General features: G+C 52.0%; 1 protein-coding gene across 1 annotated transcript; it reads right to left on the bottom strand.

Moving 5' to 3' along the window:
• Positions 1–2598: 2598 nt before the first annotated feature.
• Positions 2599–12937, bottom strand: LRRC15 (leucine rich repeat containing 15). The gene is made up of 2 exons (XM_032631013.1): positions 12853–12937; positions 2599–5135 (listed from the first exon to the last, which is right to left on the bottom strand). The coding sequence occupies exon 2, from the start codon at positions 5128–5130 to the stop codon at positions 3415–3417; it is 1716 nt and encodes a 571-aa protein (XP_032486904.1). The 5' UTR covers positions 5131–5135; positions 12853–12937; the 3' UTR covers positions 2599–3414.
• Between the last annotated feature and the right edge of the window lie 3763 nt (positions 12938–16700).

Raw genomic sequence — 16700 nt, forward strand, 5'->3', positions numbered from 1 at the left:
GTGTCTCTTTAGCAACTCTAGTTATCTAGTTATCTCTAGCTGTCTGCTCGCCACAAGCTTCCCGAGTTTGGAAACGATTCCCATCACTGCACTACACAGACATCTGTGACAACTGTATTGGTTCCCAGGAAGAGTTCTGAGGAGGGTGTTTTGCCTTTAAATTCTAACGAGGAGGAACGATATACACGCGGCCCAACAGTTCCCTTGAGAGAAGCCAGTTTTCCTTTAACGGGTGGCTGAGTTTAATTTTTTCCTGTATTCACAAAGCGTTGGAGCCACACAGTACCAGGGGAGGTTCCAATGGCTAAGACTATGGTATGGGGAGCGACAGGACAGTGACTCCCGTTTTCTTTGGTTGTGCAAAGCTTAGCGAAGGTAAAGCCACAGCCTACTGAATAATGTTGCAGAAGACAAGTGGTTTTAGACCCTCTCACGTGTACTACTCAAGCACAGGGGTGCTGTGAGGGTTAAAAAGAAAATGGCTGTTAGGTGCTTTGAAGGGTATCCATGAACAGTAAGCATTTTTGAAAAACAGTGGTTCTAATGGGCTTTTATTATCTTTCCTCCAACATTGACCCTCCACTCCAAATGGAGCACTGGCAAGGGGAACTAGAAGCCAATGAGCAAAGGGGGAAAGTGAACTCAACTTTTGGGGGACCGAGCAGCTCACTCCAGCCCCAAGAATTGAGCAAATGCATCATCCTGTCGGAAAGGAAACTCCACCCACATTTTCTGGCAGCTCCCTGACCAGACAACGTGGTTCAGAAAGACCAAAACGCCTGCCAAGGAAGAGGAGGCCCAGTGGCTCCTTCCAGTCCACGCTGATGGCAGAAAGGAACAGGCAAGCTCAGAAGGTCAGGCAAAGGGTCCAGCAGCCCCACCCAGGGTGCTCCTGTGGGGAGTCTTCTGAGGACAGCTGCCCTCAGGCCACCGTGTGATATCCTGGGCCAGAGAGGAAGATATTCCAAGGTCATGGCCAATGCCATCAATACCCAGGGGTTCTGGGTTCAGCTTGGCAGGGCACACTGGATGAAGAGGACTCCTTCCTCACCTCTCTGCCATCTCTGGCCCACTTGTACCCTTGCACAAGGAGACGTTGGAGCCTAGTTACAAGGAGCATCTTGAGGAATGCAGTGCCAAACCATGCTTCCTGTCTGGAGGAGAGCAAGCCAAGCTTCCCCTTTGGGCCCCAGGATCAACACGGCAGGCCACCATCAGTGGAATGATGCCCATGCCCCAAGTTCTGGACTCACATCCTTTTGGACCCTGGCAAGCCTTGATACATGTCCGCCAGGTGCTATAAATAATTTGAAAACATTTTGGAGACCCAGATTCACCTTGGGGATACTATGTCTTTTGCCTTAACAGGCCCCATCTCTCCCAGATTCCCTATGACAGAGAGTGAAAAGCTACAAAATGCACAAGTTCTTACACACTCGTTTTGTTGGGACCTTCCAGCATCATGCTGTAAAGGCCCAAGGGAATTTCTTATTTGTCTCGTGGGGCAGAGGGAACTAGTAAAGGCCAGTCAGGATTGATAGCAGATTTCCAGATCCCTGTAGTGTTGGATGCAGCTCTTTCCTGGGCAGACACAGATACGTGAAATTCTCCATGTCACTGTTTCTACTTCTACACTGGTATACCAGTTGTCCAGAGAAAGACATGCACTGTCCTGAGTGTACTTTCTTTACCAGTGTGAATATATATGTAGCAGGAAGGATGGCGAGGGCAGGTATTCATGTGACTGCAACTCTGGACCAAACAACTCAACTCTTGTAACCAGACCACAGGCAGGGAGAGGCTCCACAGAGGGCCTTGACCCGGTGTGACCTATCTGTGTACCCATGTTGCCTGCCGTGTATGAGAATGGTGAAATTCAGTGTCTAGCTGACTGTAATGTCGATGGAGAATTTTACCACAACCAGAGGGATTGCTGGGTTCCATTACACTTGGCTGTCCAATGAAAGGATCTCATCTCTGAGCTATTTCACTTTCCCAAACGGAGAGTGAAAATTAAAAACAGATATAGGCATATCATGCCCATAAAAGGCCCAAGCAGAGGGGCCTCCAATGAGCACCAGACAGCTTGTTGGCAGGGTAGGGTGTGTGGTTGCATGGGACTCTCTAGTTGAGATGCCTCTGACCTGGCCAAGCCTGGTGCTTCAAGGTCCGGGATTTAATACAATTTCCCGTCCAGGCCAGAAGATGTGTACCTACATCTTCTCCTCCAACCCTGGCAGCTGGGCCTTTGCAAGGGCTGGCTGCAGGGGGAGGGCAGTGAGGGGCTCATCCTGACCCATGGGGAGCCAGTTCCCAGGTAAGTTCATGCCACCTCCACAGGCCCCAGTCTTCTCCAGGAAAAGCTCAGGATGGAGGATCCTGGCGATGTCTCGTTTCTTAATTTGGGGGCTGATTACACAGGTGTGTAAAGTTTGTGAAAATCCATCAAACTATACACTATCATGCTTTTCTGTATGTATATTACACTTCCATAAAAAGTTAAAAGAGAAAAATCCTGGGGGTGAACACAAGGACCCCCAGGCACCAAATTGCTTTCTCCATCCAGTACCAATAAGCTGATTTTCAAGTTTTTCTGCGGGGCGGTGAGAAATTCTACATGATTTTATTCCTTAAAGGACTGAAATTTTCAAAGCAAAGTTTGCAGTTCAGAAATATCATTCTCTAAGCGGCTAAACTTGTTGCACCGGTGCCTTTCTCCCTTTTCCAGATAAAAATCACAAGAGATGCTGAGGGTAGTCCGGCCTTCAGGACCTGAACAGCCTCATTTTCCCCTTCTCTCTTTCATAGCATCCTGAAAGCCAGGGCATTTGGCAGTTCTTAAGAGATCAGCTATATGGTTTGAAGCCTTCTTCGAGGAGAGAAGTCACCTTGCCTTCAGGAGTAGGAAGTGAAGGGAGACCTTTCATTGAGGGGACAGGGTAGAGCCATGTCACAAACAAGAGGAGTGAAGAAGGGGAATCAACTTACATAATACTTGGGAGCGGGGCTGTCCCGGCGGAGAACCATTGCCACAAAGTGGCAGGTGTGTAATAATTGCGTCTATAGAGGTTGGCAGGGGTACAGACGCAGGGAAGGTGGTTTTTGGAGGAGAGCTGGTGAGGCTTTAGAGGAGGGGCTTTCTCGAGAGAAGCCCAGGGATGTGAATTGGGAACACCGCAGGGTTTTTGCCACAGTGGGTTAGGTCTCCCTGTTGGTAAGAAGGCTCTGCGAGAACCTCTTCTATAGGAGAACCAGGCAGGTCAGGAAAAGGTGGGGACACCTTTCTCTCAGGGACCAGAGAGAGGGGGAGCAGGGGATGGCTCTGTGGACCCAGGGGTGGAGGCGGAACTACGAAATCCCGGATCCTCTGGGGGTCCCACGGTTCCCCAGCCCTGTCTCCAGCCTCTGCCTCTCTTAACACTCATTGGGTGCCTTCATCTGCATCAGGACTGCATGGCTCCTCTTCTTGCAGAAGCAACAGCAGATACAGGCAGCCAGGGAGCAGGCCAGGGCGACGATGCCAATCACAATGGCAGCAACAGTCAGCCCGCTCTGGGCCTGGGTCATGCCCCCCGTGTCACGGCTATCGGTGGTCTCGGTGGTGGTCAGACTGGTGAAGTCAGTGGTGGAGGAGACGCAGGTGGTGTCGGAGTAGCTGGGTGTCTCTGGGTGGGTGGACACCTCGGGGACCACTGAACCCTGGACACTGGAGACAACAACATTGACATCGATGATGATGAGGGACTGGCCTCGGACATTGGCTGGGCTGAAACACACCGGGGGGGTGTCTGTCCCCAGCCTGGCCTTGTTGAGTAGGAGCCAGTTGTGGAGCGGAAGGATGTCTGAGTCACACCTCCAGGGGTTGTCATAGAGCCGCAGCTCACACAGCTTCCCCAGGTGATCGAAGATGCCCAAGGGCAGGTTCTCCAGCCGGTTGTTCTGCAGCTGGAGGGTCATGAGTTCATTGGCGTTGGCGAAGATGTTGCCCGGGAGCTGTCTGAGGCGGTTGTTCTGCAGGGAGACGTTCTGCAGATTGGCCAACGTGCGGAAGACACTCCCGTCCAGCTCCTGCAGCACGTTGGTGTGGAGGGACAGCTCCCGCATCTCCACCAGCCCATTGAAGGCATCCGGAGAGATGTAGCTGATCTGGTTGTGGCTGAGGACCAGGACCTGCAACTGGCGGAGGCTGCTGAAGACATTGTCCGGGAGGGAGGCGATGTGGTTGTCATAGAGCCAAAGCTCACGCAGGTTGTGCATGGGTCCAAAGATGCCCGGAGCGAGCTCCTTCAGGGAATTCCCGAAGAGCGTGAGCCGGCTGAGCTGGGGCAGCTGCATGAAGATGCCGGAGGGCAGCTGGGAGATGTGGTTGTTGGACAGATAGAGCTTCTGGAGGTTACGGTTGTTGTGGAAGAGGCCAGGAGACAGCATGCTAATCTGGTTCTGTTGCAGGGCCAGCTCCTGGAGGTTGCCAAGCCCGTCAAAACAGCCCATGGGGATGTCTGAAATCCTGTTCTCATACAGCCGGAGGACCTGGAGGTTGCTCAGGTGCTGGAAGACCCTGGGTGAGAGGTGGGTGAGCCTATTCTTGCCCAGATTCAGCTTGACGAGGCCCACCAGGTGGTCGAAGGCCCCGTCGGGGATAAACTCCAGGTGGTTGCCGTGCAGCTGCAGCTCCTTGAGGTTGCTGAAGCGGGTGAAGTGAGTCGGCTGGATATGCACCAGCTGGTTGCTGGACAAGAGGAGCGACTCTAGGTTGTCCAGGCCCTGGAAGAGGCTGACGGGCAGAACCTGAAGCTTGTTGTTGGCGAGGCTGAGGTAGCGCAGCGAGCCCAGGTTATGGAAGGCACTGGGCGCGATGTGGGACAGCTCATTCTTCTCAATCCGCAGGGCGATCAGGGCCGAGATGTTGAGGAACGGGGATTCGTTGAGTTCGGTGATGTGCGTGTTGAGGATCTGCAGGCTCACGGTGTTCCAGGGCAGCGGGGTGGGTACCACCATGATGTGCGCCCCCGTGCACTCCACCTGGGAGGCCCTGGAGCAGGTGCACTCTCTAGGGCAGCCATGGTAGGCCCAGCCCACAGCCCAGGCTTGGCAGCCCACCAGCAAAAGGAGATAATGTTTCAGTGGCATGGCCTCTGCAAGGAGAGAAAGCGCACGAGTCAGGACTGCCTCACTGACGCTTCAGCTGTTTTTAAGCCAACGTCAACCTTGGGTGCCAAACGCTGGCTTGCCTTTGAACCCCATCACCACATACCCATCTCATGCCACCTGTGGTCTGGTCTGCAGCCTCGTTTTCCCCCAGGCCTTCCTATTTCTACGTCTTTGCCCAAGCCATTCGCCCCACTTGGAGGGCTCTTCATCCTCATCCAAATCTTCCCCACACTTCTAAGTGTAGCTCACAGGCAGTCACCCCTAGGAAGCTTTCCAGGATTTCATGAGTCAGCTTTAGTTACCCTCCCGTGCAGGTGATTTTCCCAACTTCCATTATGGCCTAAGCCACAGCAGCCACACATGGCATTCACCGTGTCCCCGTCTGTCTCCTTCACTAGTCAATAGGCTTTGCAAGGGCAGGGACGTTTGTGTCCCATCCCTATGAGCTCCTTCAGTCAGGAGCAGTATCGTATCCACCTCTGTGTCTCTCAGAGCACCTGGAACTGCTAGTTGAATGTGGCTTCCTCAGGAGGAACAGATAGGACACGAGATTAAATAAACAGGGCCTGAACCTGGGGGAAGATGCTGAGGCCACAGATATGAACACCTGCGGGGAGAAGCAGCGGCCAACAGAGCAGGACCACACTGCGATCTGGTGGAAAAGACTGCGGGGAAGCTCAGCCTTCCGTCTCCCTGGGCCCCGCCGCACAGCGGCCAGCACTGCCCCATCACCGCCACCACCAACCTGCCCCTGTGTTAACCCTTTCACAGGGGCCTCATCTAGGTTTAATCCAAACCACCTTCCCAATAAAAGGAAATTATCCACACCATTCCTGTCTCTCCGGAAGGGGCTGCTGTGCGTCGGCCGACGTCTGGGCTCTGCCTCCTGGGTACCAGTCCTAGTTTCCAGAAGAAACGTTGGGTGGCCTCGAGTAAGTCCCAGAAAACTTAGGATGTACTTTGAGCTGAAAGCTGGTAGGCCCAGACGCTCCCGCAGACATGGTGCTGATCTGGGAATGGAGTCAAAGTCATGGAACGTTTGGTGTTTGAGATCAGGTCTATACAAATAGAAAGTGGAGATGGGGGGCATGGGAACTGGGCCCTACATGAATATTTAAGGACCACAAATTAGCTGTTTGACTCGAATGAAGCTTGAGGCCTGTCATCTGTTAAGTGACAGTGATAACCTCTGCCCCCTCCTGAGGCGGCCATGAGGAGCAAATTGAAGAAAGGCTGTGAGGGTGTGTTCTGTGCAAACGTGTGAACAAGTGCCAAGCTCCCCTACAATGGCCCTTGTAGACTCTTGGAGGCAGGAAGGCCTCAAGGTGCTTTGAATCTTGGCATTCTTAGTCAAGGGACTATGGATTTCTGTGCATGTGTAGGACATCTGTAACTTCCATCTGAGATTCAAAGGGGTCTCTAACTCCCAAAGGGTTAAGACCTGCTGATCATGCATGCCCATCATTTTGGGGGAATGCAGGAAGCCGGGAAACTGAGGCTCAGAGCTTAAAGCCAGCATCTCCAGATTCCTGGATGAGAACCGTGAGTGTTACTGCAGTGCCTGTCCTTTTAATGAGCAAAAGCCCTGAGTCAGAAGAAGGAATTTCAAATGATGGCCTGTAAGGCATAAACTGACTGGGTGGAGAAGGTACTTCTCTGGCCTTTCTTTGTTCCCCTGAACTCATGGAGTCCTGAGTCTGGCCCATAACTCAGAGTAATCCAGGCTTCCCAACCTGGCCTCAACTCAATGCACCCCTCCCCTGCTCTCAACAAGCTTACTCTGAGGACAGAACCCAAGTTCAACCCCCACCTACCCAGGCCTTGATTGTTGCCCTAGTTACAGCCCATCCAAGCCCTGACCTGCTGTACTTTCCATCAAGACTCAAATAAGTATGTAGAACTGTGGAGAAATGAAAGAAAAATAACAACTTGACAATGGAGTCTAGATTCAAAGGAAGGGGGCCAGATTAAGCTATGGACACATCTAAAAGAATGAACTTGTATAGATAAATGTTGGATCCAGAACTTGAGAGCAGAAAATGAACAGCTTAGAAAGGAGGCACTGAAAGAGTGACTTAACATCCACCCTTAGATGTGAGGGCGTTTTATTGATGGTAGCAGAGAAAGAAGACTGCTCACAAAAGCTAATGTGATCTTAGGCTGCATTAATAGAAGTATTAAGTACGGAACAAAGGAGGTGATAGTCTTGCTTTACACCACCCTCATCAGTCCACACCTATAATGCTGTTCTCAGTTTCACCCTGAACTTCAAGAAGGCCAAAGACAAACTGGTCTATTGAAGGCCTTCTAGAGAAGGGTAAGAGGATGGTGAGGGGATGCCGAAACCAGAACATCTGAGCATCCATTGAAGGAACTGTGGACGAATAGCAGAAAGAAGAGAAGATGTGATGAGCCTGCAAGCACTTTCTTAGTGTGCGCGAAGGGCTGCCCTGGGATAAAGCAAACAGCCTTAGGGTGGCTCTCGAGGTCGAAACTAGTACACAGAAGCTATGGGGTCACATGCATTTTAGTTCTTCACCGAAGACAGCTTGTCTGAACCAGAATGGACAACCTCATAAGGCAGTAAGCTCCCCATCCCTGAAAGTGTTCAAGCAGAAAGTAAGCAGAAACATGGTAAGGAAGCTGGAGAGAAGATTCTACACCTGGTAGATGACAGCTGTCCATCACCAAGACTTTAGGATTCTAAGGCTGAGTCCCAGGGCAAGGATATGAGAGCCATCAACCAGGACAATTGTGCCTGTGCTCCCAGGGGGTCCACGCAGACAGTTGTGGGTGTTTGCCCATCCCCTTGATATATGTGTGAGAGACTGACTTACAAAATGTGAAGCATCAGTCCTGGTGACGAGCCATCTAGCACTTAATTTCTATGTATACTCCTATGCCCAGGATGCTTCAAAATGGTGTTGTAGCCCAAGTATTAGGGACTAAATTAAAGTGCCCATAACCTGGAAAGCCCAGGGCAGTCTCTGTCTAGTTTCCCCATCTATAAATGATGGTGTGGGCCAAGGAACCTTCTGAAGACCCATCTCAGACCTCTCTGAGTTTGCACTCCCCAGCTGGGGAGGGGGCATCAAGCCAGCCCCAGGAAGGGCCCACGGCCAGGGGTGGTGCCTCACGTCTTGGGAAGAGGAGGAAAAAGATAACTCCCTTATGGGAACAACTCCCTTATGGAAACAGAGCCACTGCTGTTTAAAACGAACCACACTCAGCTTAACGAATATTGCAAGAATTTGCAGATTTTCCCTTTTATAAATCCTCGTGTCTGCAGAGCCCACTCCAGCACCACATGCGCTGCTTTCCTACTTTCTAGCACTTGTTACCGCCATGGCTGGCACTGACTACTGCGAAGGATCTCCAGGGAGCCTACCCCAAACCCAGCTGCAGAGCCCTCAGGGGAGGGAGGGGCCGCAGGAGCAGGCTGGATAACCAGCCGGGCCCTTGGATATCCAGCAAGTGTGGCCGGCGTCCACGGCAGCCTGAGGCCCTCAGGAGCCCAGCACACAGTGGACTGATAGTCCACGCTGCCCTGTGCCGCTTGGCAGCCATGACAGTTAAAGACCCACAGAGCTGCCCTAATTACACCCTCCTCCTCCAGGCAGCCAAACTCGTCCTTAGTCACTGCAGCGACTTGGTCCAGCCCCTGTCTTGGGAGGGGGAGCAGCCTGGCGTCTGTCGCTGGCCCAGGGAATTCACTGAGCCCGCAGACACACAGCAGGACAGACAGATAGCTCACCTGGGCACGCTGACGTGGTCCCTCCCCAGGAGTGGAAGCGCTTGGACCAGGCGCTCTGGCTCTGGTCTCTTTAGCAAAAACAGCCTCTATGACTCATGGGCAAACACGTAATTAGCCTCGAAGCCCTGAGCTTTGTTGGTTGGTGGGTTGGGACTTTTGGGTTTAATACCATCATCACATTCCTGAAACACGAGGTTCCCTCGGAGGAGACGCCTTCTTATTTCAATGCCATGGAGCAAAGCTTTTGGAAAGAACCTCGGAGACGGATGTGCTACTCTGTCTTAACTCTAAGTTGGAGTGTGAGTTTAAATTCTCCAGACCTCAGTTTCCCCTATTGTAAAGACTCCCAGGGGCCCTTGGCAGCTCTGATATCTTACCAGAGACAGAAAGGAGATTTGGCCTGAAGCCCCGCCATTCCCACCACCCCCTATAGGTCACGTGGAACCACCAGCAGTGCCACCTTCACATGGAGGCTTGAGGACATTGCATCCATCTTTTCAGGCCCACCTTGCTTCCAAAGTTTTCCAGGCAGGGCAATCCCACTTGTTAACTGGCGCATCTTCACACGGCCAAGAACCATTTCATGGATCAGGGACCTGAGAGGGGGGCCTTAGGGAGGCCCCCTCCCAGCACACCTGGGGAAACTGAAGCCCAGACAGGAAATCTCCCTCCGTGGCCTGTGCCCTCCCCGCACAGAGATCTCCCAAAACATGGCCTCATCAGCGTTGAGACGTTGCCCCGTCCTCCGAGGGAGATGCCAGGCATCGGGCTGTGTTGTCTCCCCTGTACACAGCCGGCGTCAGCCTCAATTAAGCCGCTCCTCTCTGCACGGTCCAGCGGGTCTGAAGCCACTGTCTGAATGAGAGGCTCACTGTATCCTGACCTCCACGTCTCGCTTGAAGGGGGTAACCACTGTGTTCCCCAGATCAGTACATAAATGTCGCCTAAATGTCGCCTGGAAGTGCCTGGGAAACTCGCTTAATAGAACTGAACTCACAGCACTGCGGTGATGAGGATTGCACGAATTAATGCATGTGAAGCACTTAGGCTTGTTCTTGGCCCAAAATGAGTACCTGATAAATGTTACTTACAAATATTGTTCATCTTGTCGAGTAAAATCAGAATCTCTGGAGGCTCCACCCACAGAGCTCCTGATCCCTAGGTCTGGGAGGTAGGGGAAACGGCCCAGGACCCTGCACATTTAACAGACTCCCCAAGTGACTCTGAGGCAGGGGTCCACAGCCCACACTCGGAAGCACCACTTGAGGCCTAGACCAGCTGGGACCCCATGCTCCTGACCTATGTCATTTACTGCCAAGACAGAGAGACTGAACCCTGGATTGGGGAGGCTGAAGGTCGGGCCATAGACAGGGTCCAGCCCCCTCTATCGATACTTCCTTCAGTGGCCCTTTCTCCATCCCTGTCAGAAATCTGGGGTCTGTGCTAAGTTGAACCCAGCAGTAGAGGCTGCTCCCAGGAGCAGCACTTAGAGCCCAGGGCATCAGAGATGCCAAGGCCTTCAGAGCCCATCTGGTCAAACCATCTGGTCATTTTGTAGATGGGAAAACTAAGGGGCCCAGAGGAAGGAGGAGCCTTGCCTGGGCTCACACAGTCAGTGGAAGATTCCAGACACCCAGATCAGGGCTCTAACTAACCATAGAGCTTGGTGGTCCCCCTGAACCTTAACATGAGGCTTTAGGACCTCATCAGCCACGTGTCCAGCTGTGCCTGGATTCGGGGAAGAGGTGGCTTCTCTCCCTCCATTCTAAAATGATATCAGGCTCATCTACAATCCACCCTCCAGCTGCCCAGCATGATTAGTCAAGGTCAAGTGCCTCTCCCAACTCCCAGGCTGCATGGTTTGAGAGATGTTCTTCCTCAAGGCTGCCCTGATGCTCGTGTTTGCTCCGTTTCACCTGAGTGGCTTGGAGGAGTGGATGGAAGGACAGAAGAGGTTGTTCAAGCAGAAGCGGGTGATCCCATCGTCTCAACACACAGCCCGGCTCAGGGCTCCACCCCAAACACATCCTGGAGCCCCAAGGGAAGAGCAGGTACACCCTCATCCTCCACCTGCCTCAGTCACTGACCCCATCTCTCATGGCCCATCGAGGTCAAAGTTCAGTCCATTTGTTTAGAAAAGGAAATGAGTACGAGGAAACAAGTCCTTTCCAGCCCTGGGGTTAGGGGAGGTAGGGCTTCTGGCAGAGGCCAGAGCAGGGCTGGAATTAGCTTGGCAGAAGTGGCAGGACATACTGACAAACTTGCCAGCCGAGCGGGGAGACGCTTCCACTTGGGGCTTTTATTTTAAAAGCCATGGGCTACAGCCCCTTTCTCAGGGTAACACCTGGGGGGCCTAACTTAGGTAAAATGGACCAGCCCCTCATCAAAGCATCTTAACAGAAGTTTCTAAATCCTGTGTCCCCAAAGGCCAGGGAGGCAGTGAAACCAGAAGCTGCCGTCAGTCTTTCGCGGTCAGGATTTAGGGAGGCAAACTGCCACGTGTAGTCACAGCTGTGGGAGTGTTTGCTGGCAGGACCGAGCTGGAACAGCTTCTCTCCCAGCTCTCCTTATTTCTCCACATCTGGATCTACTTCCAGTGGCAGCCTCCCCCCCCCCCCCCATTTACTGAGCAAGCCCAGGTAGTGTCCCCAGCCCTGGGAGAGCCTTTCCGTGCCCTGACTTTCTGCAGGGTCTGTTCAGAACCTTTCCCCGCACACCGACCTCTCTCACATTCTTGTCTCAGCCCTGCAGAGCCCGCCCAGCTGACTCAAGACCACAGGCAAATAGGACTGTCTGGCCCTGAATGTACCCCAGATGTTCAATCGATTCAGAGTATAAGAAGTGACAGCCATTAAAGAATTTCTAAATTACAGAGCCAGTGGCACCAACACCGGTTGATATGGTGATATAATCCTAAAGGAGAAGCCGGAGCGTGACAGACAGGCATCTAGCACCTTCAGTCTGAGTGATGTGTCATCCAAGAGAGAGTCGCAACCTGCCCTGAGGTCACACACTTGGCCCTGGAGGTAGACTGGCTCTCTCATACTTGGCACGGTGGGAAGCTCTAGAAAAGTCCTGGTTTTCCACAGGTGGTTCCCTGGCCCCGCTCCTGCCTCTACATTTGAGCAGAGAATCTGGTAAAGGTTCAACAGTCACAATTTTAAATGCAAACCAGCCTCATCACAAATCCATCTCCAGCCCTGACTCTCCCTTCCCAAAGCCGTTAGTGGCCAAGGCAAGAGGGGAAAGCTGCCAGAATGATGGAGCCGCCTAAGCCGTACACAAACTTAGGGTCTGGAACAACCCTGAGTCCACAGCCGAACTCCAAATTGGAAATCCAAACCAGGCGCCAGCACATCTGCTGAAGCCACTTTTGTAGCAACTAGAAGTCAGCCTATGAAAAGAGGACAGCTCTGTCACTTGGGATACCCCATTGGTCCTCAACAGACCCAAATACAGGACAGGCCGCTGGTGGCCACCATAGTAAGTGCTGGGGAAGAGGACTTGGGTTCAAATAACCTGGATCTTAAAAAGAGAAACTCTTCTCCCAGTGGAGCTTGTATCCCGTAAGAGGTAAGCTCGATGGGTAACTGGTGTGATAATTTGAAAGTCAACTTTCAAAGTCAACTTTTTGCCGGTCTAAAACATCTTCTCAGCGTCCCAGGTCGATATCCAGGACGGGTCAGGACAAAAAGAGTAAGAGGCTGGTCAGGGATCCGCAGAGAGGGGCTGTGGCCCTAGGCACCTGGGTTCAGCCACGTGGCCCTCCAGCGCAGGCTCCACCGGCCGCGTTCTGAGAGCATCCCCAGGCACCGCGCCAGCCCTGCCCCTTCTGGACGCTCTTCCCCGGGGAGCGGGGTCAGCAAAAAAAGGAGGGGGAGGCTAGCCGGGTCCTTCCAGGCCGGTGGGAGGGAGGGAGGAGGCAGGAGGCCAGCCCTCCTACTTACCAGCAGCTCAGCGCCCGCCCGGCGGCCGTCAACCAGAGGGAGCCAGAGAGGAGGACTTGGGACGGCTCACTGCTGCTGCGTGAGTGCGGCTCGCCGGTCCCTCCCCGTATTTAAAGGATGCCCGGCGTGAGTCACCGCCAGGGGCAGTGTCGGCGCGGTGGCGGGGAGGGGCACGCGCGCCACTGCAGCACCCCGACGTGCGAGGACAGAGAGGTGCGGTGTCACCCAAGGAGGCAAGCCTGTGCGCTCAGCGGAAGGGGTTTCCTTCTGCCAGTGTTTTGGATTTTGTTTTTCTTTTTTAAGAACACATTTTCCTCTTGTCTCTTTTCCTCCAGTGTTTCTTTTGGACTCTCTCTGCTGCATTGGCCGCTGCGGTTCTAGAAAAGACATCCGTTCTTTTCCTTTTAAACTTTCTATTCGGAAGTAATTTCAAATTTACAGAACATTTGCAGGAACAATACAAGGAACCCTCTTATTTGCTTAACCCGATTCACCCGTTGTTAAGGTTTTGGAAAAATTCCGAGGAAAGTTAAAGTTACCCCCAGTGTCTCTCCTAAAAACAATGTTTCTTTTCTTTATTTATTTTTTAATTTTTTGGCCGTGCCACGGGACATGTGGGATCTTAGTTCCACCACCAGGGATGAAACCTGTGCCCCCTCCAGAGGAAGCCTGGAGTTTTAACCACTGGACGCTAGGGAAGTCCGTAAAAACATGCTTCCCCAGTGGCCCAGTGGTTGGGAGTCCGCCTGCCGATGCAGGGGACACGGGTACGTGCACCGGTCCGGGAGGATCCCACATGCCGCAGAGCGGCTGGGCCCGTGAGCCATGGCCGCTGAGCCTGCGCATCCAGAGCCTGTGCTCCGCAACGGGAGAGGCCACAACAGTGAGAGACCCCCGTACCACAAAAAAAAAAAAAAAAAAAAAACCCCAAAAATCCACAATGTTTCGATTGCCTTCTGACATCATCCTCTGTCCCCTCACTGCCCCCCCCACCGGAAGTGGTGACACATGGCAGTGAAGGGATATATCTGAATGAGGAGCTCCCTATGCCCTGCACCTCTGCATTGGAGCTGTCATCCTGCTGCCCCAGTGGGAAATAAGAAACCATTTCTACTCATGGTATCACCAAGAGGGCCTGGGAAGGAGAGAAAGAAGTCATAGTTGGAGAGGCAGGGAGGCTGTTAAACCCCAACTTCTCCAAGGTGGAGCCTCAATAAGGTATGAGCCACACTGGATTAAGCCACCTGCCCTCCCCTGGCTCAGTTTACCCTCTCAGCCAAGTGGGGAGAGTAATATTTACACACAGTGCCTCATGCCATGCTGAAAGCCTTAATTAACGTTTGCACTGTGCTTTGAGAGCTGTGATGAAAGGAAAACATAAAAGTGCGTAGTGTTATTACTGAAATAGTCACTTGGGGAGCTTGCCATGGTCAAGCCCTTCAGCCTGAATCATGCCACATTCCTCCTCACCGTGGCCCCGTGATTCAGAGGCAGAAACAATAAGTGCCCTGTCCATTAAGTGATGCTGGCCCAAAAGGGGCAGGGTACTTGGAGGGGGTCTCCACACAGCACCCAGCCCATCTCTTCAGCCACCAGCCTTCCTTCCAAATAATAGTCCACGTGGAAAACTCCCTCCCTCTTACTCCCCTGGAGGCTCCATATCCCCACATTCGGGTCTTCAACTGCCTTTCCATAGAACCCGCAACAATAAGAATATTCCCTCTTTACCTTCTTTCCTTCCTTCCCAATCCTGACATTCAGCCGCCCTGTGCTAGGCCTTATGCTGGGAGCTCCAGACAACACAGGGATGAATCAGATACGTTTCCTGCCCATAAAGAGCTGACACTCAGCGGGCAGGAAGAAAGAAAGGCTGTTCAGGAAGCACCTACTGTGAGCCAGAAAGCCTAGAGCACCTTATTACTTTCCTTCATCTACACCGGCTTTCTCAGCCTCATCACTGTTGACATTTTGGCCCAGAGGATTCTTTGTCGTAGGGAGCTGTCCTATATATCATAGCATACTTAGACCATCCCTGGCCTCTACCACTAGATGCCAGTAGCATCCCTCCCAAGTTGTGACAACCAAAAATGTCTCTACACAGGGCCAAACGTCCCCTGGGGAGTCAGCACACATGCACACACACCCACACACACACACACACACACACCTGAGAACCACTGATTACCAAATAATCCTGCGAGTGGGAGAAATTGCCCCCACTTTACAGATAGAATAACTGAGGCCCTGGGCAGTTAACTAATTTCCCCAAGATCACACACTAAGTGGCAGAACTAGGATTCAAATCTTAGACTGTGGATTGTATGCTATTTCCACCACACTGTGTGCTCAGACACACATAATACTGTAGATAGAAGTGCGGTTGTGTTGGGATTGGTGGAGAGGAAGGATTAGGCGGGGACGAGGGGAGTGAAGTCACTGACAGAAGCTTCCTTGAGGTAAGGTTGATACCTGTGGGTGCATTTGAAGGGATAGGGCTTGAGTTTCATGTAAAAGGTGGCTTGAAAAGATGAGCAGGGGGAATTCCCTGGCGGTCCAGTGGTTAGGACTGGGCACTCTCACTGCCGTGGCCCAGGTTCAATCCTTGGTTGGGGAAATAAGATCCTGCAAGCCACGTGGCACAGCCAAAATAAAGAAAGAAAGACATTTTTTAAATTAAAAAAAAAAAGATGAACAGGATCTGGAAATGTGGGGGGGAGTTAAGGAAAATCACGGAGTCAGAGCAAGAAGGCGAGAGAGCTCACAACCAAACACTGTGTGTGGCTAGAGCCCAGGGTGGGTGACAGACCCAGCTGGGAGGGCTGGGATGCCTTCCTGAGGAGTGGGATGTCTCTCTGCAGGCAGGAGGAAGCCACCGAAGGTTTTGGAGGAGGCGAGAGGCACAGTCAGAGCCATGCTGCAAGAGGTGCAGTAACACAGGGTTTCCAGGTTTCATGGAGGACCCTTGGGTGCTTGCAGTTTTCAAAGCACTTCTATCATTTTCTTTGGTCCTCATGAAAAGACACGGGTTTCAATACAGTAACCAGGCTGTGCAGGAAGGTCCATTCCCCAGATTAAGAGTGTAAAGATTTATTGTATAGCACAGGGAACTAAATTTAATATCTTGTACTAACCGATAATGGAAAAGAATTGAAAAAAAGAGAATATAGATATATACATATATATGTGTATAACTGAGTCACTTTGCTATATACAATTGAAAGTAACACAACATTGTAAATCAACTGTACTTCAATTAAAAAAATAAAAAAGAGTGTTTGTCGGGATCCAGGTATAGGACCTCACATCTTCCGCTCACTGAGCCCCTCTCTTTCACGGAGAAGCATACTCTCTGCTACAGAGAAAGCAAAATGACCCCACTCAGTCCCTAGAAGTGAAATCTATTATTGGTGAAAGTAAAAGGCTGATTCACTACCCGTAGGTCCTGTAAACCTCAGGGTTCACCTTCCAGCCCCTCTGGGAATACCAGAGGGACCAGGTTGCCTCGGGGTTCAGAGAACTCAGCACTCCCACCCACACATGTTTCTCTAGTTTGGTGAATAAGCACAGAATCCAGGGAACTGCAAACCATACCATCCAGCCTCCCCACTGGGGAGGAAGCCCCTCCACCTCACCCTCAAGAGGTGAAGTTATGACCCACTTGGTCTACTTCCAGGATGGGGCTGTCAGTACTGCACAATGAGGTCCTCTGGTAGATTGGCAGAATGAAAAAGTTGGAGACACCCAGGCTTGGCAAGGATGCTGGTGGTCTCACGCACTGTTAATGGGAATATAAACTGGTGGAGCAGTAGATATAAAAATTCAAAACATGTAAACCAGCGTCAGTGCCA

Source organism: Phocoena sinus, chromosome 4 (assembly GCF_008692025.1).
Source record: "Phocoena sinus isolate mPhoSin1 chromosome 4, mPhoSin1.pri, whole genome shotgun sequence".
Lineage (NCBI taxonomy): Eukaryota > Metazoa > Chordata > Mammalia > Artiodactyla > Phocoenidae > Phocoena > Phocoena sinus.

Bases quoted from the DNA above. Each gene is read 5' to 3' on its own strand.
- LRRC15 (XM_032631013.1), bottom strand. From the start codon at position 5,130: ATGCCACTGAAACATTATCTCCTTTTGCTGGTGGGCTGCCAAGCCTGG.